Source organism: Lynx canadensis, chromosome A3, assembly GCF_007474595.2.
Source record: "Lynx canadensis isolate LIC74 chromosome A3, mLynCan4.pri.v2, whole genome shotgun sequence".
Lineage (NCBI taxonomy): Eukaryota > Metazoa > Chordata > Mammalia > Carnivora > Felidae > Lynx > Lynx canadensis.
The window spans coordinates 38,304,273-38,331,664 of NC_044305.1; the positions used below are offsets into that span (position 1 = coordinate 38,304,273).

The 27,392-nt window shown below is 42.0% G+C and overlaps 1 protein-coding gene across 1 annotated transcript in view; it reads left to right on the top strand.

The window, feature by feature from the left end:
- Positions 1-27,392, top strand: part of SPTLC3 (serine palmitoyltransferase long chain base subunit 3) — a 130,667-nt gene that overhangs the window by 101,827 nt on the left and 1,448 nt on the right. The window contains exons 10-11 of the mRNA XM_030310104.2: positions 17,254-17,389; positions 23,008-23,137. Coding sequence (XP_030165964.1) covers positions 17,254-17,389; positions 23,008-23,137 — 266 coding nt within the window. The remainder of the gene's footprint in view (positions 1-17,253; positions 17,390-23,007; positions 23,138-27,392) is intronic.

A 27,392-nucleotide genomic window follows, 5' to 3' on the forward strand; every position in this document is an offset into this window, starting at 1 on the left:
CAATATCTGTGTGACCCACTCCCTTACATTTCTGGCATCTTTGCCAAACATCAGCTGTGAGGGGAGCGACCCTATCCTAAACTACACTCTCTCCTTACCTTGCTTTAGTGTCCATGGCATTTATGAGCACTGAAAAATTACATATGCATCTCCTCATTTTTCGTTTTCCCTCATTAGAATGTAAACTCCAGGTGAACAAGCATTTTGTCCATTTTATTCATTACACTGAGAATAGTGCCTGGCAGTTACAGTTTCTCAACAAATACTTGTTCAAATACAGAATCCTCTCTTTCCCTTTTAGCCCAGCAAATAAATGACTAGTCTCCACATCTCTGTGCTTGATTCTCTCCCTCCCCACCTTCTATAGGCACTGCCTCTTTTCTCAGGGATGTTCATTTCCTTCATCCTAAAAAGTTTTCCCTTATCCCTTCTTCCTCTTCCGACAGCAAGCAAGTTGCCTGTCTTCCATTGCTACAGACCTTCCTGAAACACTGACTGGTTCTGCCTGCTTCCCCTCCTCCTCCCCACTCATTTTTCAGCAACTTCATCTCATCCTCTGCCCATTTCCATGGACTCTGCTCCCTCCAAGGTCACCCCTGCTCACCTACTCCACTGGCCCTTCCCCAGCCAGACTGGTCTGACCTCTCTACCTCTTCTTCTCTTTGCAGTCTACCCTTAGTTATGCAGACACTCTTCTTTTCTGGTTCCTTTTTTATTTTTCTGTCTGTTCTCCCCCCCCCCTTTCTCTCTCTCTCTTTTAGGGCTTTTTTATTTATTTTTAAGAGAGAGGCAGAGAACAAGAAGGACAGGTGCAGAAAGAGAGGGGGAGAGAGAATCCGAAGCAGGCTCTGAGGTGTCAGCCCAGAGCCCATTTCGGGGCTGGATCCCATGAACTGCAAGATCATGACCTGAGCCGAAACCAAGAGTCAGATGCTTAACAGACTGAGCCGCCCAGGCACCCCCCACTTCCCTTCTCTGTTAGACATGTTCCCTGTCTTCATTTGCCAGAATTTCATCCTCTGTTTTCTTTACATTTCCCTCTGCATAAGCACACCCCCCCACACACCCTATCCTTTCCCTTATGCAGAAACATGGGTCTCAGATCTGAGCCTGTATCATAATCACCTGGAGAGATAGTGGAAATGGATTGCCAACAGTTTCTGACTCAGAAATGCTTGTTGCACGTCTCACAAGCTTCCAAGCAATGCTGATACTGTGGCCCCAGGGACCACACTTTGAGAATCACAGCTGTATGATGATCTGTAGTCATTTTCTCCCTCCCATCGGATTCTCCCATCACTCCCTGAAACATGAAGTGATGATAGGTGACACGTAGACAACCTTTTCAGACATTGGTGACATTATAATTAGAATATAAACGTAATGAGCAAAGCTAGATGTAGACATAGGGCAAGAATCCCACGAAAGAGACTTGACCATGGTGGGCAAGTTCAATGCTGAGATGGCTGATATTAAATATTCAAAGATTTCTGCTTGACTCTTTTGATGAAAAGATGTCCCAGAACAGATATTTTATCATCATCTGTATTATGGCCAATGCACAATTAGGGCTTAGCACATTTCTTTTTAATTCAACTTGGAGAATATGTTTTGGAAGCCTACTATGTATCAGGCACTGTGCTTACCACCAGTGATATGAAGATGATGGTTTCTATTCATAAGAAATCCACAATCCATTAGTGCCTGATAGCCAAGGGCTTTGTGCCCTCATGAGATACTTGTGCTCACAATAGCCTCTCCCTTAAACTTGTGCTTCCATATAACTTTTTGAAGTACATAAAGTCATTAAGAGTTCATGATCACAATACTGATTATGGTGTTTGATTTGATAGTAGACATCTGACAGAGAGACTGCCATTTCTCTAATAATTCGTGTCTCTTGGGTTGGGCAAGGTACAATAATTACTTCAAGTCTTAGTGCATCTTCAATAGGTGGAATCCATTTGGTGAGAAAGGAGATCCCCAATGGGCAACTGCTAAGTTTAAATTAAATTATGACAAATGAAGTTTAATAAGTTAAAATAAATTATGACAAAGTATTTCATATTCATAACTTGGGAAGAATGGCTTTTCCTGTAAATACATGGGGTCTGCTTGACTTTGCACTATAATTGTCAGCCTCCTATTGGCTACTCATGTCCCTGCTGTGATTGTTACAATTTTAATGACATGGTGTGGAAATGATATTGACACTCTTCTAAATAAACATGGTCTACTCAACCTGATATATCTATTGAATATCAGACTAAGATTTTGGAATACCTTCAATTTCAGGTCAGGATGAAATAGCAACTATATTCTTATCAAGCACTTAATTGCCTCCTTGCCAACCCGCAGCCTATAGACCAATTTATCCAAATATCTAAGTTTAATCCAGACATGTAATATTTTTACTTTTTATGGAAATCAATTTTTTGATATAAAACTTAACCAGAGATAGGAATAATTTTGGAACAATTCTAGCTATAATTAACAAGTCAGTACTTAAATTTGAATCATTCCATTGGCTAACTCAGTTCTTATTTCACCAAAATGACTTGTGGTAAAATCATAATATCCATGATGTAACCATCCTTCTCCCTTCTGGTTCTTCAGGGCTAGGCTGTTGAGATGGTCACCAACTTTTTGAATCACAAAATGTCTTTTTGCTATCATATGTGTGGAAATATTTGATGCTTATAATTGAGTGGCCAGTAGTATCCCTAGAAATGAAAACAATAGTGTGAAAACAATTTTTACTTACAAGAAAAAATACAGAATACCAATTCGTAATGTATAATACCCAATTTCAGTAGACTACACCTTTATTCTTGTTAATAAAATATCCTATGCTTATACAATAAAGTTAAGAAAAATGAAATTCTCTTTTGTTCTTCAAAGTCATACTTGTCCCTTTTTACCCTTAAACAGGGAGTTTCGGGGTAACAGCAGAGATGTGTCTGGATACTGTGTAGGTAGAGGAAAAACTAAAAGTAAAATTAAGATGAAATAATAAGGGGTGCCTGGGTGGCTCAGTCGATTAAGTGTCCCACTTTGACTCAGGTGATGATCTCGTGGTTTGTGAGTTTAGCCCCAAGTCGGGCTCTGTGCTGACAGCTTAGAGCCTGGAGCCTGCTTCAGATTCTGTGTGTCTCCCTCTCTCTGCCCCTCCCCTGCTCGTGCTCAGTCTCTCTCTCTCTCAAAAATAAATATTAAAAAAAAAGATGAAACAATGATTTACGTTCTTCTTGGAAATAAGGCAATTCATCATACCGGATCCTCAAAAAGATGGGAATTTCACAGGATGGGTTTTTTTTTGTTTGTTTGGTTGTTTTTTTTTATTTTTTATTAATTTTTTTTAACATTTTTATTTTTGAGAGACAGAGAGAGAGTATGAGCAGGGGAGGGGTAGAGATAAAGGGAGACACAGAATCCCAAGCAGGCTCCAGGCTCTGAGATGTCAGCACAGAGTCTGACACGGGGCTCAAACCCATGAACCATTATTAGATCATGACTTCAGCTGAAGTCAGATGCTTAACCAACTGAGCCACCAAGGCACCCCTCAACAATAGGGTGTTTTATCTTTTTAATTTAATATGTTTTCTAAATTTTTTAAAGTTTGAGAGAGAGAGAGAGTGAACACACACACACACACACACACACACACACACTCATGTGTGGGGGAGGGGCAGAGAGAGGAAGAGACAGAATCCCAAGTAGGCTCCACGCTGTCAGGCAGACCCCACTGTGGGGCTCAAACTCATGAACCATGAGTTTGTGACCTGAGCTGAGATCAAGATTTAGACGCTCAACCAACTGAGCCACCCAGGCACCCCTAATTTAATATATTTTCTGAATATAGTACACAGACATTATTACTACAAAAGATAACACAGCCACAATATTACTCATATCCTTCCTTGATCATATTAGATACTACCAATCAAACTTAGATATTATCAAAATCATTACCTCAATTCTCCACTTTCAATATGAATAAAAAGCTTAACAAGCCTAACAGAGCATGGAAACCTAGGTTTTGGTGAATTTGAGCAATAAGGCTAAGGAAGGATGGGGACACTGAATCTGCAAATGGAAGCTAAGTACCTCCAGCCATTGTGCCAATACAGGAAATTCTTCCTCAAGCTGGCCTCCTTTGCCTGTCGGCAAATCAAAACAATGATGGGCCCAGGATCTGAGAAGGAAGTATTAAATAGACACGCTCCCCAACAGAGGGCCTCCTGACACTAAATCTTTCTGAGATTTTTATTTCCTGCATGACTTGGGAAGTATTCAAATAACGTTCCATCTGTGAAGAAGTCCTTACCTGGGCCTCAGAACTCTGCACATCACATGCTGCCTTTGGCAGGGTTGGGGAATGAAGGCTCTCAGCTAATGGGGTCGCTCTCCTTTTTCCCTCTGAGTATCAGCCTCTGGGATGGAGAGGCTCTCCGTGCCTGAAATGAGGAGGGGATGTCTTTTAAATCTACATTTGGTTATATTTTTTTAATGTTTATTTATTTTTGAAAGAGAGAGAGCGGGGTGGGGGGAACAGAGAGAGAGGGGGACAGAGGATCCTAAGTGGTCTCTGTGCTGACAGCAGAGAGCCCAGCCCAATGCAGGGTTCAAACTCATGAACCGTGAGATCATGACCTGAGCTGAATTTGGATGCTTAAATGATTGAGCCACCCAGACACCACTACATTTGATTATACCATGGTGTCACTATTTTATGGTAACATTGTTTATTCTAAAATTAAAATTGGGTAGTCTGTCCCTTCATTGCAAAATCCCCAGTTCTATTCACTGAGAATATCTGAGGGGCTAAAGATGACTGGTTTCTATGCAAAAAGCAACAGCTAATGGAAAAGGAGCATACATTCTGTTAGTTGAACGAGTTTAGATTATGTTCAAAATCACAGATAAGTCAAAAATTGTCACTGATAAAATTTGTCTTAGCCTGACAAATCTATCTTCAAAATGAAAGAAAACAATTGGGACTTTCTCTGATTCCCCGGAGGCTTGCCACATTTCCTCATGTTGATTCCTCGACCACCATATAAGACCTTCCTTGCTCCGGACCCCAGACACAAATGCCCTTATGCTTTCTGCCATTCCAGCTCATCTCTCAGAACAGTCTCAGAACCAAACTCAGGGTCTTGAAATGGGGGTTCATGCTGGAGTGACCTTTCTAACTCCTGCCACCAACCCAGAGGGATCTCCCCTAACCACCCTTTCTAAAATATCACCCTCTTCTTTGTGGGTTACTCTCTTTACTCACCTGTTCTGCACCATGTTTCTTCATAGCACTTGCACCACCTGGAATTGTATACTTGCTTCCCTGGTTATCATCTGTCTCCCTCAGGAGAACACAAATGCTGTGAGGGCAAGGACACTGTCCCCGGCCCCAAGCAGTACATGTTGACTGAATGAATGACTGCATTCAGTGTAAGCTTTGGCCATATCCCATCAACTATTCACCAGGAATTGGTAGCTTCTTTATGTGTGTTCATGATGTTTCCTCTCTCTGGAAGGTGTTCATCTCTCCCCACAACCCACTTATACCCATTCTTTATCTCCTAACCCCTATTCAGCCTTCTAAGCCCTATCTCAATGACTGCAGTCAGAAAATATTCCTTCCCTCCTCCATCTCCTGCAATTTTCCCCTCCTCCAATGTTAGTCACACACTCCCAACCCAGCCCTCCAAGTAGTTAGTGATTGGTTAATTAATTGTGCCTTAAGTATCAAATATGTAAGTGAATGAATAGATTTGGGGCCATGCAGATTTCCTGGACAAGGCTTAGAATCTAATCACCACCTATCAACAATTATGATATCGTTTCTTTATACGTTACCTATAGAATTACTTTGGTTCAAATACTGGAGTTAGAATCACTTCCTTGACAAGTACATGTGTGGACTAAATCTAGAGTTCCTTTTCTATTCTTTTGATAAATTAATGTTTTTATATTATTACATGTACTAAGACTTTGTCTAGACACCATTGAATACAGAGGTGAGTAAGCTGGGTAATTCAAGCCAATGATACCCAAAAAGCAGAAGTAAAAAATGGAGTTTTTCCTTTAATTATACAAGCAGTTAGCTGAATCCCTTACTTAACATTTCCTATGGAGACATCCAAAGCTCAAAAGTGCATGTGACTTTTTTATACACAGTAATCAGCAAGACCTGGCCACCAGCTAATCCTCTCCATCCAAGGCAAAGTACATATCTAAAATAGAGAAGAGTAGGTTGATTCTTAGGCATCCAAAATGGCATTTTCCACTGAATATGCTGGAGGGACCCCCATCTCTTCCCTCCTCCATCTTAATGATGATTTGCACTTAGGATCTTTTTCAATCAAGAAACTTCATGTTTTCATGACATTACTTGGTGACTAGTAATGAGAGGTTGAGAAACTAAAATTCCTGCAGAAAAATTACAGTTTCCCTTTACACCATAGAGTCAATGAAAAGTAGAAGAGTGTTAGGATTTTAAATCCTTGAAAGTTTTCATGGTATATACAGTCTTATAAGGCTAGTGTTAGTTAAAGTAATTCATTCTTGTAACAGATAAGTCCCAATATATTAGTGATTTAACACAATAGAAATTTATTTTTTGGCCATATAAAGTCCAAAATGGGTGTTCCTGTTGGACAGGTAGTTCTCTTCCAGGAATCCAGCCTCCTTCCATCTTGTCGCTTCTCCAGCTTCAACATATGGCTTCCAAGCTTGCCACTGAAGAGGAAGGAGAATAGAGCATGGTGTATATAATGTTTTTATGGGCCATGACTGGAAAGGCACATTTCATTTCTGCCCACATTCTATTGGCCATAACTCTATTGGCCACATGACCTTGCCTGACCACAAAGGAGCCACGGAAATGAAGTAACTGTCTGCCTAGAAGGAAATGGGTTCAGTGAATAGCTAGCCAGTCTTTGCCACAGTACTTAACCTCAGTCCAGGACATTCTTTCCCCAGACTTTTGATGGATGTATACTGTAGGAAGACACTGTATACTTTAGACAGTTTCCCAGTCTTTCTCTATTGACTTAGTAAATAAACTCTTGACCAGGAATGGAATAAAAGTAGCTAAGAAAAGAAGAAAAACAAAGTCCAAAGAACCGAAGATGAACCTCTTTCCCTTTTATAGGGACTCTCAGAGCTCTGAGTCTGGATTTTAGTACAACCATTTCTGCTTCTTTTGCACAGAACCTAGTCCCAGGCCATGGCAGTTATCAAGATCATTATCATTATTATGTTGCTAAATTCCTCAATACTGTGCACTTTTTGGAGACAGAAAATGGACCCTGGGCATAATGCTTCTCCAGGAGAAATTAAAATGGCATGAAATTGGGACAGCTCTGGACATCAGGCCAGAACAGAGAAGAATGTATATTTTGGAAATAGTAACATATTCCCAGACAAGTAGGACTTTTTTTTTTTTTTTGGAATGGGAAATGTGATGAGACAGAATATTGTAAGTTGCAATTTAAAAAGTGCAGTTTATACACATGAACCGATTTAGGCTAGTTATCTAAAATGGATGTGTTCATTTTGAGTCACCCCAACCCTGCCACACAGCCACCCTTGGGTTCTTTGGGGACCATGAACTCAAAGGGGGCTAAGTAGTTCTGAACAAGCACTGAACCTCTGATGCTCATCATACCAGCACCCAGCAGTTGGCTGGTCAATGTGACTCATCACAAGAGGTGACTGAATTCTGTGCAGGCAGAGAAATAAAACTAGAGCATTCATATCAACATTGAGTTCATATGAATATACGATCCTGCCCAACTTCTCTTGAGGCATTTCATCTACTTTGAGAAGCACTAGTTCACGTATATTATCTCTACATGGGTAAGTTCACACCAGATCATTCATACTGGCCCATATCTGAAATTTGAAAAAAAAAAAAATCTGAAGGCTTAAACTCTATTTTTTATTCAACTATTAGGAAAAAGAGGAATAAAATGGCAAGGTCTTTCAAGGAAATTCATTAATTTCCTTTTTTTTTTTTTTAACCCTCTGAAGAGATAAAGGGATCTAAAGATAAAGGGAAAAAAAGTGAGGCTTATCATATCATGCATTTGAACTGAAAAATACAAGCATGCCTCATCTTTAAATCATTTTGTATGGATTAATTCCTTCATCCTGGTCATTTGTGAACTTCTATCATGAGATTGGCAGGTGAGGTGTTGACCTTGCTTCTAACCCCACGTGGACTTGGAGAAAGTGGCACCCGTGCCTTCCAGCTGTGACCTTGGACCTTTGCTCTGGGTCCTGGAACAGGGCACACATATTTTTACACTTGAGTTTGATAGGTTTAAAAATGGGAGTGACTAAACTGGGAAGATTTAGCGTTGGGGAGGGGGACCGGGAGGACTAGGTGACAGCAGTTTGCTCTCCAGTCAAACTTTCTCACTTTCTTACTGCTTGTATTTGACATGAGATCCATTCACAAACTCCCCTTATATACTGTTGCTTTTCTTCAGTGCTGTGTGGGAGCTGAAAACTACCCTAATCCATCCACATCATCAAGCTCATCTGGGGCTGTTCTTACTAATATACTCTTCAGCAGGAATTCTGTTTCTTCCTCAAAGGAGGAAGAGGCAGGGAAAACCAAAAAAGAACTCTGGTTGGGGCAAAGAAATTCTAATAATTAGATATGGGGTTTTAAAAGGTCTCTCACTTCTTAGCACCTACCGGGGGCAGAGAGCAGACAGAAAAGTCAGCTTTCCTACAATTTCTTTTCCCCCCTCAAACCTGGCAACATGCTGTTAGCTCTGTCTCTTGGAAGTCCCTCAGTGAATGCCAGAGGAGTGCACAGAGAACCCACCTGGAACGGGGCCATCAGAGGGCCCCGGCATTGTTGAGGGAGGAATTAGCTGCTGCTTCCTGAAGATATGTGCTTGGTTACCCGCTGGGGACCAGACAGGGGTAGAGAAAGAGACTCGGGGCTTTCTGTGTTTTCTAAAGGTTTCAGGCCACTGGCATTTCAGCAACAGCTAATACAAAACAGATGGCCAGGCGCTACGCTCCGCTGGCTTTCAACTGAGGGGCTGCCTCCATCGTGATTAATCACCTGTGCTGGGGGGTAAAAAGTCCTACCTGGCCTTTTTGTATGCATGGACCTCAGGTTGGGGTGAGCGAGCAAAGTGACAGGCATTGCCTCTCTGCCCTGGTGCTGCTTATGTGTACGTAGGACAACGTGCATTTATCCAATAAACACAGAGTGAGCCAGCAAACTGAACTCCAGCGAGCAGAGGAAGCTGGTCTGGTTGTGCAGGAGTGGCTCGCAAAACCCACCCCTTTGTTATTTCACCTTAGGAGTTAGGCAAGGGTAGAGGTTTAGGGCAGCTCAGTAAATTCTGCACTTGCTTGGAGGCCTTAAAACATTTCCCTAGCAAGAGTGTAAAGAGAATCTGTGTGTCTTTTAGATGGCACTGGGGCAAAAGGTTAGTGTGGCCACTTCCTTCCACCCTCCCCACAAACAAGATATCCTTTTACACCGTGAGCCCTACAGAAGCTTCCTCTTCGCTTTTGTCTCCTCTGTGTGGCTGGACTCTGAGATGGGGGAGTTTGTGATGGAGCGCACATGAAATTCCATGTTAGCTCAGCACAACAGGAGAAGGAAAGAACATGATTCCAGCTGTAGCATCTTAGAGGGTGAAGGGGAGCTGCTGTTCCACATTGATCCTTGTTTTTCCACTGGGTCATTTTCAGCCAAGCAGCAAAAACTCCCAAATGCAGCCGATGCCATGCCCCAGCCCCTCTCTTGTCAGGACAAGTTGCAGAGAAAACCAGCTATGCTACCAGCCACAGCTGGGGAGGATTAAGCAGGTGGATTTGTGCCTGGAGAAGCCCAGCGTGTGCTCGGGGCTAGAAAGAATGAATGTATTAGTTTTCTATTTCTGCATAACAAATGACCACAAATTTAGCGGCTTAAAACAACATCATTTATTATCTCAGTCTCCTTGGGTCAGGAGTTGGGGCACAGTTTGTTCTCTGCTCAAGGTTCTCACCAGGCCAAATCAAGGTGTCTGCAGCTGGCCTCTTTTCTGGAGCTCAGGTTCCTCTCCCAAGCTCACATGTTTGTGGCAGACTCTAGTTTGGGGGGTTGTGAGAGGGAGGTCCCCATTTCCTTGCCAGCTGTGAGCCAGACCCTCTCCACTCCTAGAGACTGCTTGAACTCCTTACCATGCAGCCCTCTCCACCTCAAAACCAGCAGTGGAGAATCTCCTTCACATCAGATGCCCTTCTCCTCGAATCTCTTTCTTCAGGGAGAGACCAGTCCCTCCTATGGGCTCGCTTAATTAGGTCTTTTTTTTTAATGTTTTATTTTTTTCTTGAGAGAGATAGAGAGCATGCAATGGTTGGGGGACGGGAGGGGCAGGGTGCAGAGAGAGAGGGAGACAGAAGATCTGAAGCAGGCTCTGCACTGACAGCAGCCAGCCTGATGCAGGGCTCAAACTCACAAACGGTGTGATCGGTAATGATCTGAGCTGAAGCCGGTCGCTTAACCCACAGAGCCACCCAGGTGCCCCTAACCTAATTAAGTCTTAAACACTGGTTAATGTCCCTGATCCCCACACCGCTCTCTGAGGCTTCCCCAGCAGATACTTGGAAAGCCAGAGGCTTGGATTATGTAGGCAGCTGCCTTGATGGGGCTCCCCGATGGCCACTTTGACTTGCAATGTTTCTCAGAGCCCTTCCAGGAAATCCCATGAACCCAGTTGCTCAGGACCTGTCCTTTGCCACCTCCTTTGCCTTCCCGCCACAGATCAGAACAGTTGCTGACACACACCTCCTCACCCACCTCAGATGTTTGCTGCCACTCTGGCTTCCTACTTGTCCTGCCACTTCCAGTTTTCCCCCTCATCCTAATCCACATGCCACACACCATGAGCTTCCTCTTGCTCAACCCCCTCAGACCATGGCACGCCCTGCTCATGATGCTGCCATGGCTCCCCATTACCCACCAAAACCTTACAAATCCTAGGGTGGCATTCACCACTATAAGTGGTCTGACTCCACGGGTCTTTCTCATGACTGTGGTGTAAACATTATGGCAAGTGAGTTACCCATTTCCCAGGTGCCCCCCACCTCCAAACAGACACACAAGATCAACAGAATCAATACCCACACTGTAAGTTATGACTTCAACAATGGTTCTTAACTGATGCACAACACAGTTACCCTGGGAATGTTTCTGGAACAGAATACCTACGGGGGGGGGGGGGGCTTTACTGTACATATTCTAGAGAAAGAAATATTCCCAGAAGACTCTGGTGTGTTCCTGTGCTTAAGAATCACTGATTTACAAAGTTTCCAGAAGGCCCCAGTCTCCCAAACTACCCTCTTTAATGTGTAGAATTCCGTAATTTGTGACTTGCTAAGATACTGCTCTCTATTTAAATGCAAATTAGCATGAAATCTTATCATTTATTCTGAAGCATTGTTGTGTGAAAACCCTGCTAACCCTGCCTAGATCTGTCTTAAGGCTCTTCCTCTCAATGATCTATTACTTGATATTTGCCCTACCATTAGACCACTTCTTTCCCAACAGCCTCAGAATATTCTTATCTTCTGCTTCACCTTAGCAGCTGGCCTGACTCCTTTACCTAGTGAGTGCTTTTCATTTCTGAAATGTGTGAATCCATGAACCATAGAATTCACACCTCACCGGACATGAATTTACCAGCTTTTCCCCATACAGCAGACTTTGATAGACGAGGAAGTATGGCTAGTTTCTGGGTCAGCTGGGTAATGCGTTAATGATCTCCAGCCTCAGTTTCTCTATCTGCAAAGAGGGCCCCAAAACACAATTTCTGGCTCATAATAGGTGTGCAGGACATGTCCATTCTCACGTCTCCTTATGAGTTAAATGCCTGATGGTATATTTGAGCAGCGGGTAGGGAGTGGAGGCAATGGTGTCCTCTTGGGGCCCTTGAAATCAGGCCGTGCAGACCGCTGTCCACCCTTAATGTCCGTCCTCCCTGCTCCTGCATGCATTCCCGGGGGTATGACTGAGGGGCCCGAAGAGTCATTGGAACATGAGTATGTGACTATAAAACACGCCGTAACCTTGGAATTTGGACATCAAAAGGGAGAGCTTCAGTGCCTGATAAAAATGTGTGTTCCTCTTAGCAAACCACTCCAAACAGTTTTCCCCATCCCACTGGGAAGCTTGTCACTGCTAATGTGATTCTTATGATTCTTGCTGCTCTGTAGCCTCTTGATCTTTCCTGAGATCACTCTGCCCCTAAATGTGTTGGAAACAAAATGTCCTGTCTGGTGTCCAGAGCTTAAAATAACAGACTGCTGGGTTCCTGCTGTCACACTGACACTTGACTCCAAGGTCTCTCCCCAGTACCAACCCCCCATGCCAGGGGGGAGAAGCCATGGGTGAATGGACAAAGAAGGGGCAAGAGACAAGGAGATTAGTCATTCTCAGGCCATTCAAGCATTCTTTAACATCAGTTTGATTTTTCAGAAAGGTCAACTTCTTAAATTGTGAGAAATATTCTATGGAAACACTCCTCCCATCTCTAAAAACAGGGACAACATTTTCCAAGCAATGCTGCCTAAGGGCATGTTTGAGGTTGTCCTTAGTCCGTTGACTGTATTGTGACTGTCACGGTGGTGTGCTAAATAATTTAAGGAGGCAGAGCAGCATTCATTTCTTTATGTGCATTTTTAAAGCCTGAGAAATAACAAAATAAGTCACTATGTGGCATCTGGGCATATTCATGTCTTGTCTGGTAGCCAGGGAGCTTGCAAAATCTGCAGAAAATCGAGAGTGGCACTGGAGCTGGCTCACAAGCTTGTAAAATCCACCTCTTCCTCCTAGTGTTTCAGAGGGAAATGCCTCTCTCTCTCTCTCTCTCTCTCTCTCTCTCTCTCTCTCTTTTGCATGCCAGTGGTTCAGCAGACAACAAATTTTCCTTCTTTAGCTTTTGACGGGTCATTCGGGGAGTCTCCACCGTCTGTGATGCCTTCTGGCCCTCTGGAGATTGACTTGTCCCAAACATATTTTTGGAAACGCCACAGACGATTGTTTTTATTAGGGGACTGCAAAGCTTTGTAGTGGGATGCTTTGTGTTTTATTTGTTTTCCTTCCCCTGCCCCAGCTGTTTTTGTTTTAACAGCACTGGAGAGAAGGTTAAAGTATTTGTGGCCTCCGTTAACCTAGCCCATCTCTCAAGTTGGCAGAGCTAGAAATCTGAATGGGTAGAACGGCAGTGTACAGGTCAGCTGCCTGGATGGGTTCATCCATATTTTATCCAGCCTCATGAGAGGGGTGAGGGGGACACTTGGGTTGATCTCAAGTTGAATGAGCACTTTGGAGCAGACAGCTGTCAGGGGAGCAGGTCACCCGCCACAAAATGTACTACCCAAGCACCCAAGCACTGATTAACTGCTGAGATGTAATCGTGCCAAACAAGAGGCCATGACATGTGCCCATTTTTTATTTTCCACATCTAACTGAGAAATAAGACATAGGGCACGGCTCTTAACACAGAAATGCATGGCTTTGGGCTTGGACTGGCAATGGTGGCTATTTCTGAGATATCTGAGTCTCTGTGGCTATACCTTGTCAAAAAACAAAATTCATGCCTGGGTCCCATTTCCATAGATACTTATTTAATTGGTCTGGAGTGCAGTCCGGGCATGGGATTTTTGCCAACCTGTCCAGATGATTCTGAGGTGCCATTGAGGTTACTTGGAACTACTTCCCTATGGAAAAAGGTAATTAACCTTTCAAACACCTGCTGCATGCCAGGCACAGTACTAAGCATGTTTCTACATTAACCCCTTTATTTCCACCTATCTTTCTGTGTGATAAGCTTATTTATCTGTATTTTACAGGTAAAACCAAGGTTTTAAGGCCTTAAATTGTCCAGGTGGAGTTTAGTTTTTTAGTCCATTTCACTCCAAAGCCTATTCCTTTTTCAGAGAACCCAGAATATAGCAAAATAAACACTCGTATAAACTCTCCAGAACCCTACACAAGAGATCAGCTCATTTACTTATTTATCTGAGCAGAGACCTTCCCTGTCTTCTGTGTAATACGTGAAAGAAGAACCAGAAATTCTGGAATTAGAGACTTTGAGTGTTAGGAAAGGAATGTGGCTGCAATGCCCAATCTCCGTGCCACCCTGGCATGGCCATCTCTACAAAAAGACAAGTGCTAAAATTTCCTCCTTCTCTTACAAACACTCTTAAAGCAAGGATCTCAAAGCACAGCATAATTAATAAAATCACCCACATCCTGTCTAGATGAGTAGCATTTTATATATACAAATTCCTTTCTGCCCCCAGGCCCTACAAGAGTAGAATGTTTCCAATTTTAAAGAGTGAGCAACAGAGTAATTGAAAGGAGCTGTATCTTGGCCGATGCAAAGGACCTCAAAGGCATTAATAGTGATCTATATGAGAAAACATGGTGACCACGAAGTGTATCATAATGGCTTGTCAGCCATGCTGTGCTAAATGATTCAAAGATAGAAAAGACAGGGCAAGAAGAAAACATTGAATTCTTAAGAGTCAGCTACCCCTGGGATCAATATTCTGATCTATTCAGTCAACTCTCCAAACAATCTAGAAGCAGTAAAGTGATGACATTAGCTGATGATCCAGTTACTTGGGTTAATCAAGGCAAAGGGGACAGACGGGGCCAATTAAGTAGCTGGGCAGCCCAATGATAGATGAGTCATTATGGGCAAGCGCAAAGATAATGCCATTGGGAAAAGCAATTTAAGTCATTCATGCACTTCCAGGCCAGGAAATCCTTCTGGTCTTTGAGGGGGATCATTTAGGAATCATCAGACCCAGCCTGATGAAGTCATCTATTCATTGTGCAGCTAACAATCAACAAAAGAGCTAAACGTACAAGGCGACAGGCCATATGGAATACATTTTGGTGGCTGATGTATATCTCTGCCTTCATTTGAATCACCTTCATTAAAACAAGTCTTACTCCAGCCCCTCTTTTTCTTTTCATTCTTCTTCTACAATATCTCCCTACTTGTTATGCTATCACCTCCCTAAACACGCAGTCTTGATGTATAGATGAATTTTTTAAATAAAGACAAATTTAAATAAGTTTAAATAAATAAATAAACTGTGCACATACAAGTTTCCAAGAAACCCTTCAGCATGTTACAAAGCAATTCATCTTTAAGCACCAAGGAGGCTTTTTCTATGCAGCAAAAATTTAACATATGAGTTAAAGTAAACCCTACTTGAAGCTACCTGTTCCTTTAAAACCAAAGGCCAAACCAGGGACCCCAAAATGAAGGTTACCAATGATTGCCATGTTAACAAATTCGGTGAACACTAATTTATCTCCTGAGTTATCTTCTTCCTCTATGATTGCTGTTTTTGTCATCCTTTTAAGTTCATCCTCTTCCTAACCATGAAATGTTGGATTCTTCAATTCCTGTCCTTTTTTTCTCAATCTACCCATCGCTCCAGCCTTATCTTGCCCCACATTTAACCACATCTTACCTGGTTCTCAACTACTCTTTTCTTCTACAAACCACTAGACCATTGCACCTGTTTCCTGTACCTGAAATGCTGCCCTCTGATATTTTGCCTGTTAACATTTGTCCACCTTTCTGATCTCAGCTCACTCATCATTTATTGACTTTCTCAAATTTGATCCAATCTTTCTAATATGGGTTCTCATAACACCATATAGCATTCTCTACAGCACTTATTAGATTTGCAATTTTACATCCATTTTTAGATGTAATATCAGTCTTCCCACTAGACTATAAGCTCTCCCCTGTTCCTCCATATGATGACAAACATGTAGCTTGAGGATGACCTCATTCTTATACTTCTTCTTCAGCAGATCTGAAAGACTGATGAGCCCAGGTTGTATTCCATAGCCAATATTCAAGGGGATGGAATGTTCCAATTGGCCACGTCTTGATCATGTGCTACCCTTGTAGCAAAGAGAAAAGTCAGGGCCAACTCTAACTGAACATCATGGACCTTTGGAGGAAGGATGCTGAACAGGAAATGCCCACTGTGAATCCTTTTGCCAAGACACAGTCTGGGGCCAACTCTCCAAGAAGGAACTGGAGAAACCTGATTAACATATTTATTGACATTTTTACCCATTTTCCACCAGGAGAGTTAAAGATACCAAGGATCGATGTCCAGAATATTGAAAAATTAGTAGAACAAGAGCTCTGATCAGTTTTAATGGACACCTGACCAATCATAATGGAGGTCAGCTATAGCAGCTGTTCCTGCTCAATAGCCACCTTGCATCAGATGCAAACACTGGAGTGATTTCCAGGAGACTTAAACATCCAGTTCTGTTCAATCTTCTGTATTGAGCACACACACTCTGGTTTTGGCTGTTTTGCTCATTTACTTCATAGAGTAGACATGTTTCTTCAGAACTCTTTCCACTCTTTAATTACCTTTGTCCTCTCATATGTGATGTCCTCACTGGGACACACATGGAGGCCAGAGGCTTTTGAGCTGAAGCACCAATAACCTGGAAATGGACACAGGTACCTTCCTTGACCTTCTGTTTGGAGCCCACACCATCATTTTTTGTGGTTGGGGAAAACAGAGGTCCCCTTCTTCCCTTCCCTCTATTCCCTTCCCTCTATTACTCTACTACTATCAAATGCCTCAGAAAACAGTTGTGGTCTCAGCTGGACCTATTTTTGTTCAGGGATGTGCTACCCCTTTAAGTTCAGGTTAGGTGAAATGCTCTTTGATTGGAGACTTAGATGAGAAACAACTTAATGGGTCAGCTCAAGTTGGCTAAAACAAGTGTGTGTGTGTGTGTGTGTGTGTGTGTGTGTGTGTGTGTCATTTCTTGTCACATTCCCTTTCCCTGAGTTAATGTCTTTAAAGCACTTAGAACAGAATCCATACATGGTAGGTACCTAGTAAATGATAGTTCATTTCCTTCCTTCTTACTAGACACCCTTTTTGTCCCCTCATCACCCCACAGACTAGCCTACTTTTAGTTGCTAGCAGTACCTAATAACACAATTCCCCCCCCCCGACCCATTGGATCCTGTCTTCCAGACTCAGGACAGTTCTCAGATATCAGTGCCCACACTTGCTCACCAAGAGATATTACCCACCCTATTTTGACCCCCTCCCAGCTAACGATGCAGGTCTGCAGAAAGACTTAGGAATGCTTGCCAAGTCAATCTGACCTTTGCTTCTCTCTTCCTGGTGGTATTGATGGATTTCATGCCTGTCTCCTTTCAGGGCTTCAGAGAGTACGGCAACTTGCAAAAAATACAAGATACTTCAGACAGAGACTGAACGAAATGGGATTCATTATCTATGGCAATGAGGAATCTCCCGTCGTTCCCCTGCTCCTTTACATGCCTGCTAAAGTAGCGTGAGTATTCAGTAGACTCTCAGAATAACAGTGGAGCCTCAGGGTGATCTGACAAAGACAGTGCTTCTGACTCTATGAGGCTCCTTCAGCATTGGCATTGCTTATGCACTTTGAATGGGGTGCCGAGTTCAGAATTCATTTGTATAGTTTCTCGGAAGCCCCCGGCCAACCCATCAGCAGGGCCTTTTCACAGGTCTTCTAAGAAGGGAATCAAGGGGCACATGGGTGGCTCAGCTGGTTGAGCATCCAACTCTTCTCTTGATTTCAGCTCAGCTCATGATCCCAGGGTCGGGATCCCACATCGGGCTCCACACTGAGCATAGAGCCTGCTCAGGACTCTGTCTCTCTCCCTCTTACTCTCTCTTTCTCTCAAGTAAAAAACAAATTAAAAAAAAAAAAAGGAACCATGTGCTAAGGCTCACCACTTTTGAGCTCTGTGAATTTGGGTGTCACCCGCTGGGTCTCAACTGTAAATTAAGGATGAACCTGTGCCTCCTTCTGCCCCATGATCTTTTTCAAGGAGAACTTCTGAAGACCATCTCTCCCAACATGTGAAAACAACATTACCAGGCTCTGTGCTTTCTCCACTGATTTTTCATGGCCATCCTCAGAAGAAGGCACCCTTATTTCAAGTGTGGGAGAAACTGAGGCTGATAACAATTAAATAGTTTGCCCAAACTCCTACAAGTTAAGCAGTAATAAAATCAAGAGACTACCAAGAGACAAACCCAAACTTGGGCTCATGCTCTGAACACCAAACTTTAAGCCTCCCCTATAAACCTGTGTGGAGTTGTTTCCCATTGATTACAGCTCTGAAATTGAGCATGAGAATAGCTGCATAAAGAGAAAAAAATGACTATTTCTCAATATGGCATAGACAATTTTATACATGAGCCATTCTCCAACCTGCCACACACTACCTCTGTTATTAAAAGGAACTTAATTAAAATCCTTTCTAAATGTAAAATATTTATTTGGGTGTCTGGCCATGTGCACGATGGAAAGTAATAGTCAACATATATTTATGAGATTCTACTGGTCCTGACTCTCCTGCAACATAACCCTATTGTTGGAATTTTTTTTTTGACTCTCTAACAGTCTCAATAGATTGGCAGAGTATTTTAAGTATAGATAAGGGGCTCTGGGGCTATCAGTTGAGAACTCATGATGGGTAGGAATGAGTTATTAGTTTCTGAAAGATTGATTCTTCAGCATATGCTTTTGTATCATTTCACCACAGCAAAATAACAAAACACACATATGAGTTCTTTAGTGTGCCACACCATTACCATCAGTGGGTCCTTTGTTCACAGATCTGGGTCAGGCTATGCATGTAGTGGGCAAGAAGACAGTGTGCTACAGAAACATCACACACAGGATACTGCTCTGTACTTATGGCAGGGAGGAGGTATAACTGTGATTCAAAATAGCAGATAATCCCAACCCTTTACCATCTGATTTCAGAAGGCACAAAAGAAAGCCTATGTTTAATCAGAGTGGTTGGCAAAATGGGGTGTTCTGGAAGTAAGATTCCACACTTAGCCCATGTCTATCTAATATTTTATCACTAGCTCAAATGAAGACACCAAAAATAAATTTGTTTTATTTTTGAGAGCCTCAAGTGCACAACACCGGAGGGAGGCAGTAGGGAGTGTAACGGATAGTTCTGACTTTGATGGTGGAGGTTGGAAATAGAATCTCAACATGCTGGAAAAATGAATCCATGTAATAAGAAGAGTTCACAAATAGTAAAAACAAATGCATTTAAATTCAATAATTCAACTTTGCGATAGCAAAGAGAGAGGGAGTACCTCTGCTCTTTTATATGTCAGGAATCCTAACTGGACAACAGCTAATATGAAAAATAAAAACAGGGTGTTACTTGTAAAAGTATGCTCCTTGGTGTATTGAGGAGTCTGGAATGAGAAAGGATTTGACCCTACCTCTTCCTACCTGGGGGATCTTGGACAAGTTGTGCAAACTTCTGAAGCCCCAGTTTTCTCATTTTTAAAATGGGATGTAATTGTGCCTATTTCATAAGGCCATTGTGAAGATTAAGCAAAATGAGGCCTATCAGAATAAAACATGTTGTTTCTTTTTTTTTTTAATTTTTTTTTTAACGTTTATTTATTTTTGAGACAGAGAGAGACAGAGCATGAACGGGGGAGGGTCAGAGAGAGGGAGACACAGAATCCGAAACAGGCTCCAGGCTCTGAGCTGTCAGCACAGAGCCGGATGCGGGGCTTGAACTCACGGACCGCGAGATCGTGACCTGAGCCGAAGTCGGCCGCTCAACCGACTGAGCCACCCAGGCGCCCCTGTTGTTTCTTATACAGGAGCTGGCCATGTGCACGATGGTCTAGGTGGGAACTGTTATTAGTAGTATTAACTATCAATGTACATAAAGTATTTAATATAGTACTTGGTATACTATAATAACTTAATCAATGGTAGTTATTATTATTACTGCTACTTCTACTACTAGGATTATTATTATTATTGTTATTAGTTTCAACTGAGTGCAAAAATGAATCACCATGGTTGCATGGCTGTCCAAAATAATTATTGCAATCTTTGGCTGCATTAATAAAAATAGACTTTCCAGGAAAATAGTAGGTAGATATCCTGCTATTGTCCGTATCAAATATGCTATGTTAGACACCAGATGATGTGTCTATCTAATGCCTTCCAGTTTCACATAGTATTTATGGAGGAGATGATGTGGCTGAACACTGATTATATGCTGAGTAAGACTCTTACATCAGCAATCACTCACCAAGGCTGGGATGCTTAGTCCTAGTTTACAAATGAGGACAGAGACCCACAAAAGTTAAACCGCTAAGAGTCACTCGGATTGTAGATAGTAGAGCCCAGAATTTTTTTTTTTAATTTTTTTGTTAACGTATATTTATTTTTGAGACAGAGAGAGACAGAGCATGAACAGGGGAGGGTCAGAGAGAGGGAGACACAGAATCTGAAACAGGCTCCAGGCTCTGAGCTGTCAGCACAGAGCCCGACGTGTGGCTCGAACTCACGGACCGTGAGATCATGACCTGAGCCGAAGTCGGCCGCTTAACCGACTGAGCCACCCAGGCGCCCCGAGCCCAGAATTTAAAGCCAGTTCCATTGGCCTCCTACACCAGAGCTCTTTTCAGTGTATAGCACAGCCTCTGAAGCTTCAGTCCACGGAGGAAAACATGCACATCTCATTAAAGCAACACAGACTATAAGTTTAACTCTCTGTAATGTCATCTTTGGTGAATCAAAAGGCATCAATCACTGCAATGGAAAGAAAAATCTAATTGCTTGGGTTGTCTATGGAAACTTAGAACAGGTTAGTTACAAAAGGTAATATCGTGTATTGTTGGCAGGAGTTGCTGGCAAGGGCCTCCCTGCTGCCTGGCCTTGTTTCCTTCTCAAATACTTCTTCAATGGAAAGTTTATACATAGAAAAGCTTTTGAGACAAGGAGTTAATTGTAGAAGCCAGTGTATGAGCACTTGATCTTTCATTTGCTCATTTTAAACCCTTTGATTTTACTAAAGAATTGTGATTTCTCCACATTTCCACCGACTGCAGAATGAAAATAAAGTCTCTAGCCACATATCCTTTTGGGCAGAGTTTTGTTGCAGCTCTTACCACTGGAATCTTCTATGACGTTCAGTACAATGTGATTTCACCCATGAAACATTCACTCAGATAATCAAGAATGTATTTATTATTTGGTACAGAGTTTACCAAATAAACTTGGGCCTTGTGATACACTTGGAGGATGAGAGGATACAAGAGGCGGGGATGCTGTACATAACGCAGTGCTAATGTTTTTATTATTATTATTATTATCCACATAGTTTGGTTTCTTGCAGCCCACACTGGCTTTAATTTGCTTTGGGGAGTACAAATCCAGAGGCTCATTATATAAAATGTTCAGGGCAATCAGACACATTAACTGGAGAAGGCCAGGTTTAGTAGTGTAAATTTTAAGCCCAAAAGTGCTCCAGGGAGGCCTCAGATTAGCCTAATGAATCAACAGTCATATATTTTGCTCTGCATTCTTTGGCAAAACTCGCTTCCTCTGGTACAAAGAGAAACATGCAGACAGTGAAAATGGTCTTTTGGGAGTCCCGAAAAGTAGCCTGAGATCATGGGTCAGGTAGTTTGTATTCTAGCAATAAAAGCCCTTGCCTTGTTTCTCAGATAATTATGAGCTCTCATCCTGTGTAGTTCCATGGGCAGCCTTCCATAGGGTGAACAAGAAAGAGAAAGAACAGCCTCTGTTTTCAAGCTTTCTCAGAAAGCTTCGTCTCCTTGTTAATCTTCCCAGTCCAAATAGAAGGCGTATCTTGCCTTGCATAGGCCACAGGGCCAGAGAGGCAGTATTCTCAGTAGGTCTTGCAATCTCCATCACTTTGTCTGATAACATGCATTCTGCATCAGGTAACCAAAAAGGCAGACAGCTCCACGGCAAGAGGAATGAATAAATGAACAGGCTCATTCTCCACGTCTGGTTCAAGAATCCTTCCTGAGTTATGACTGGAAGGTTTGTGTGGTGCTGTCAGCTTCCAGCCTAAAATAGGACACCAGAAACCTCTTAATGCTAAGAACAGATCTGAGGCATTTACCTTGATTGTGGGCAGAGACATTTCGTAATTAAGGTTTCCCACAGAGAGCAACAGAGCACAAAGTGGGCAAAGATTCACTTGGGGGCACATGCCTTTTTGTCTGATGTTGGCTCTTAGCACAAAAAAATTGCAGACTTTGAGAGCTTGATATTCTAGAATTGTCACTGAGATTAGCTCTGTGAAAGAAGGAGGCTAGAAGAAGATAAGAGAAAGGAATCATAGCTTAGAAACGTTTTACCCTGTGTCAAAAAGCATTGCAGTTATAGGACTTATATCCTACAGGCTGCATCTACGGACCAGCCACTCTGTGTATGCACATTTCTTTCCCTGTCTCCCTCCCCATTTCCCCTTGAACCCAGTCAATGGGTTTATTATCCCTGACCATACCTGGATGTATTTATTCATACAATAAAAAATGAGGAGACCCTTGCTGTTTTCCATGTCTGGTTTAATGAGGGCAAAAAATATATATCTTTGGCTCTGGAGTGAGAATACATACAGCTCAGGATTGGCTCCTGAAGACCCTCAGATCCTGGTTCTCAAATTCTTGTCACTAAGTACAGGCTTCTTGAAATTTCCGTATTCTGTTATTGGTATTAAATTTTTAAGACATACAACTTTGCACTTCATGTATGTTCTTTCTTTATGCAATTGCATTGTGTTAGCTTTGGGGTTTTTATTCCTAGAAACCCTTCAGACAAAGGATGCCAACTTGTTAAACCAGGGTTATATACATCAGCTTTTTCTGCTCTATGTCAGAGACTCAGTACTCACAATGCTCTAATGAATGTGCTGGACCCGATAATATACACACTCAGCCATGGGTGCCATGGAAGAACTGCCCCATTTCCTTGTGAATTATATGTGACAGAAGCTTAGTAACTTTAATCATTTTTACTTACTGATATAAAATAAGAAATGTCAACTAGCATATTCTTTCTCCTGCCATGTAACTTTGTCATCTCTCAGTTAACCTCCTCTTTTACCTTTCCCATAGGGCTTTTGCAAGGCATCTATTAAATAGAAAAATCGGGGTGGTGGTCGTTGGATTTCCAGCTACTCCCCTCGCAGAAGCTCGGGCTCGGTTTTGTGTTTCAGCAGCACATACCCGGGAGATGCTAGACACGGTAAGTACACGACAGGCCAACAGAATCTCCAGCACTGGTGCCTTGCATTCTGAGCACATTCATTTATTGAGCTAGCTTCGGTGTCCCTGGGTTCTCTTGGTGGTGTAGAAAAACAACAGTCATAAACTCACTGCTAAAAAAGCAAGGGTATGCCAACAACGTCCAACAATGTGATCAACTCAGGGGATAGAAAAGAAAACGAGTTTAGTGAAGACTTAACTCAAGTCAGTATTTGGCTTCATAAAACAGACTGAGTAGCCACATGTTATGCTATTTACTTGTTCTTAAATGCAAAAGCTAACCTGACGTGTTATTTCAGCATTAACTTCCCACAACCTGACATTTTTCGTAGCCACCAAGCCCATCATAATAAAATATGATCCAATGAAGCAACGTGTTGGAAAAACAATAACAAAGACAGATCTATCATATCATCCAGACCTACATGAGGTGTAAACGATTTAAAAACCACATTTCATTGTCCTTTGGTTTTGATCTTTATGTGAATGAGTGATATCAGAAAACTAAGCCATCTCAATCAGTGTGGGGTTGATGGAACTGTCTCATAATGTCAATGCAGTTTAGCAAACACACTGACTGTCTAGTATATGCAAAACCCTAGGGCAAAAACTCTAAGAGGTGGTACTAATAAATAAGCAACTAGTGATAATATTGGACAAAATAAATTCATCTTGGAAAAGAAATATGGACAACTGTGGAAGTATGAAGGTAGAAATGATATATGAGATTATATGAATTCGTTCATTACATATGAATAAGTTATGTGCAAAGATGTGAATTAATTATGTGTATATGTGTAATATACATACACATATAATGACTCATAATATATAAAGATATATATGGATATGGATATTATATATATATTTCACAGGAGAGGTGACTTTTGAGCTAGGCCTTTTTTTTTTTTAATGTTTATTTATTTTTGAGGGAGAGAGACAGAGCACGAGCAGGGGAGAGGCAGAGTGAGAGGGAGACACAGAGTCCAAAGCAGGCTCCAGGCTCTGCACCGTCAACACAGAACCTGATGTGGGGCTCGAACTCATAAACTGTGAGATCATGACCTGAGTGAAAGTCAGACGCTTAACTGACTGAGCCACCCAGGCACCCCTGAGTTAAGGCTTTTTTAATAAAAGTTATGGAACATCATCCAATATTTCTGACCAAAGGAGTGACATAATCATGTTACTACAAAATAAATGTAACAAATTGATTGGAGAGGAAAAGGCAAGAAGAAGGGACCTAAAATGGAGCTGTTTAAAAAAAAAAAAAAAAAAAAAGAGAGATGACAAGATGAATGGCAGTAGAAACAAAAGGAACGTATATATGAACAGACATCGTAAATGCACGGAGCTGCCAAGACTTGGCAAATGATCACATGCAGGGAACATTTGGGAAGAGGGAATCAAAGATAATTCAAGGTCTCCAGACCTGGTGAATGGAAGGATGGTAAAGCTAAACCATTTATATGAGATAAGGTATGCAATAAAGAACAGCAAATCATCAGGGCGCCTGGGTGGCTCGGTCGGTTAAGCGTCCGACTTCGGCTCAGGTCATGATCTCACGGTCTGTGAGTTCTAGCCCCACGTCGGGCTCTGTGCTGACCGCTCAGAGCCTGGAGCCTGTTTCAGATTCTGTGTCTCCCTCTCTTTCTGCCCCTCCCCTGTTCATGCTCTGTCTCTCTCTGTCTTAAAAATAAATAAATGTTAAAAAAATTTAAAAAAAAAAAGAACAGCAAATCATCAATGAGACTGGAGGAACAAAACAAGTTCAGTTTTAGACAGGTTGGGATTATATGTCTATGGGCCACCTGTGGAAAAGAAAATCAGATTCTAAGCTTGGGAGCATATGCAATGCTGGAGCTTCTGTAGTTTGGGCAGCTGAGGGATCATGAAAGCAAAGGTAGAGGATATAATTGTCCAAACACAAGTGAACAGGCCAAGGACAGGCTCCGGCAGAGTGCCCATCTCCCAGCGTAGACACGGGAACCACAGGTGAGGAACGAGACTTCAGCGGGGCTAGAGGAGTCTGAAAAGACACAAACTAGTGTAGTGTTAAAAACAGTAAGAAGGAAAAAGTTTCAGGGAGGGGGAGGATCAAAGTGTCTCCAAGAGATGGGAAGAAGCTATTGGATTAGCAATTAGCAGGAGCTCGATGTTCCTCCAAGCAGACAGGTTTAGGAGAATATAGGGAACAGAAATAAGAATACAACAAATAAAAAAGTGAATACTTTGAGCTCCAATAATAAACTACACACACATACACACAGAGTCTCCATGTCTTTCTGCTTCACCATTACATTCTTAGGACTTAAACCAATGTATACTCCAGAGTACATACATAATACCAACTTTCTGCATGGCACACTAATAACTGAGCAAATTCTAGGTCTTTGAGATGATGGGTGAACTTTGTTGTTGTTCTTTGTATCTTTCCATATTGCCCAGGTTCTCTAAAATGAGTTATTTCTAGTGATTAACTTTAACAAATTATTTATTTTTTTCAAAAAGTAGTCAAATATTTCAAGGAGTTTGACAGTAAAAGCAAAAAAAAAAAAATAGGTTTAGAAAAAGCACTTGAAAATTGGGAAATACTTGAGCATGTTTACACATTAAGGGAGGAAAAGAGTAAAGAGAGCAGCATTAGGCATGGTAGAGCAAAGGAGATGGCCAGGGAGAAGCACCCAGAGATGACAGAAGGAGATGGGCAGCGGGGGTGGATTTGTATTTTTTGTGATCTCAGCAGCATTGAAACATTCATGAATGCCCAACTCTGTAGACATCAGACCTTGTGATTCTCTTTGCAAGTTCTTAATTCCTTTGGACTACCTGGTTTGGAAGGAGCACTGAGACATCATCTAGACAGATGCCTCTAAACTTTTGAAATCAGGCACCTACATCAATAAAAAATTGTGAGCATATTCCTCAATATACACATCAGGGAAAGTGAAAAATGACCCATGAACAGCCAGGGCATTAAGGTAACAACCGAACATTAACACTCACAGAAAATACATATTAGACAAGTCTCCTCCATGACCATGTTTGGAACAAGACAGAGTCAAAGCCACTTTACAAACACAAAATGCCTCAGAATTTCCTTCTTCTAACATGATTGCTGCTCCTTTACCAATCACCCCACCTTAGGCATCCTGCCCTCCACCTAAGAATTTGGCACATAGCCAATCACTGAATTTCTCCTGCTTCAGACAACATCCAACCCAGAACTGGTCCCTGCTTAGAGTCATCTGGAGCACAAGTCCAAATGTGATAAGGAGACCTTCCCAACTCCCTCTTCCTAAGATGGTTCTTCTGAAATACACACTCCCAGCTGCAGCAAGTGGAATAAACCTACCTTCATTTGAGTACAGGTGTGCTCTGGGTAGTCTGATCAATGGGCTTCAACACAAATCCATTTATAAGTTATATATGCATTGTCAATATATTACGTACACTTTGTAGCAGACACAAAAATGGAAGCTAAAAAAGGTTGAAATTAACCTGAATAGAAAAGCCTATGTTCTCCTCCCATACCTTCCAGGAATTGTCTTTCCTACCCCCACCAGGTATGCAGATGCACGCCCTGTATTACTCCATCCCCGCCTTCAGCAAAGAGCAACAGACACTATCCTAGTTGATGTCCTTTTAAATCCAACTTTTGTTACTTTGTCTTAGTGCTTAGATTTGCTGGAAAAATTTATAAAGTACATTGAAGTAAAAAGAACATTTTAACCACCCGTAATGCTACTACCCAGAAATAGATGAGTCTTCACATGTTGGTGGGTACCTAACTTGATGCCAGTTTGAAACACTTCCCAAAGAGGAAAATCCTTATGCTCCACTAATCATTCGTTCCAGTGTTAACAAACATCTTCCCTTTTTCAAAGCAGTAGATCCTAATATCGTCTGTCTCAACGGACAGGGTAAGAAAGATAGGCCTAAAAATGTTAAAAGGGCATATCCCCAGTACCATAAGATTAGTGATATATTAGATTTTGTCTGTCCTGGATCTTGGTTGTTTCTCGGGAAAACTGGGGATACGTTTTCCTGCCTGAATGGAGAGAACTGAAATGGATGAGTTCTCAGTCCCTTAAGGTTTTAAGTTTGATGATTCCATGGGACACAGAGATGAGTTTTTAATAGCTGGGGGTAGGGAAATTTGAGAGAGAGAAGAAGACACTAATCAGCTCCCACAGTGTTCCATTTTGCTCTTGGCCATTTATGTCATGAAGACG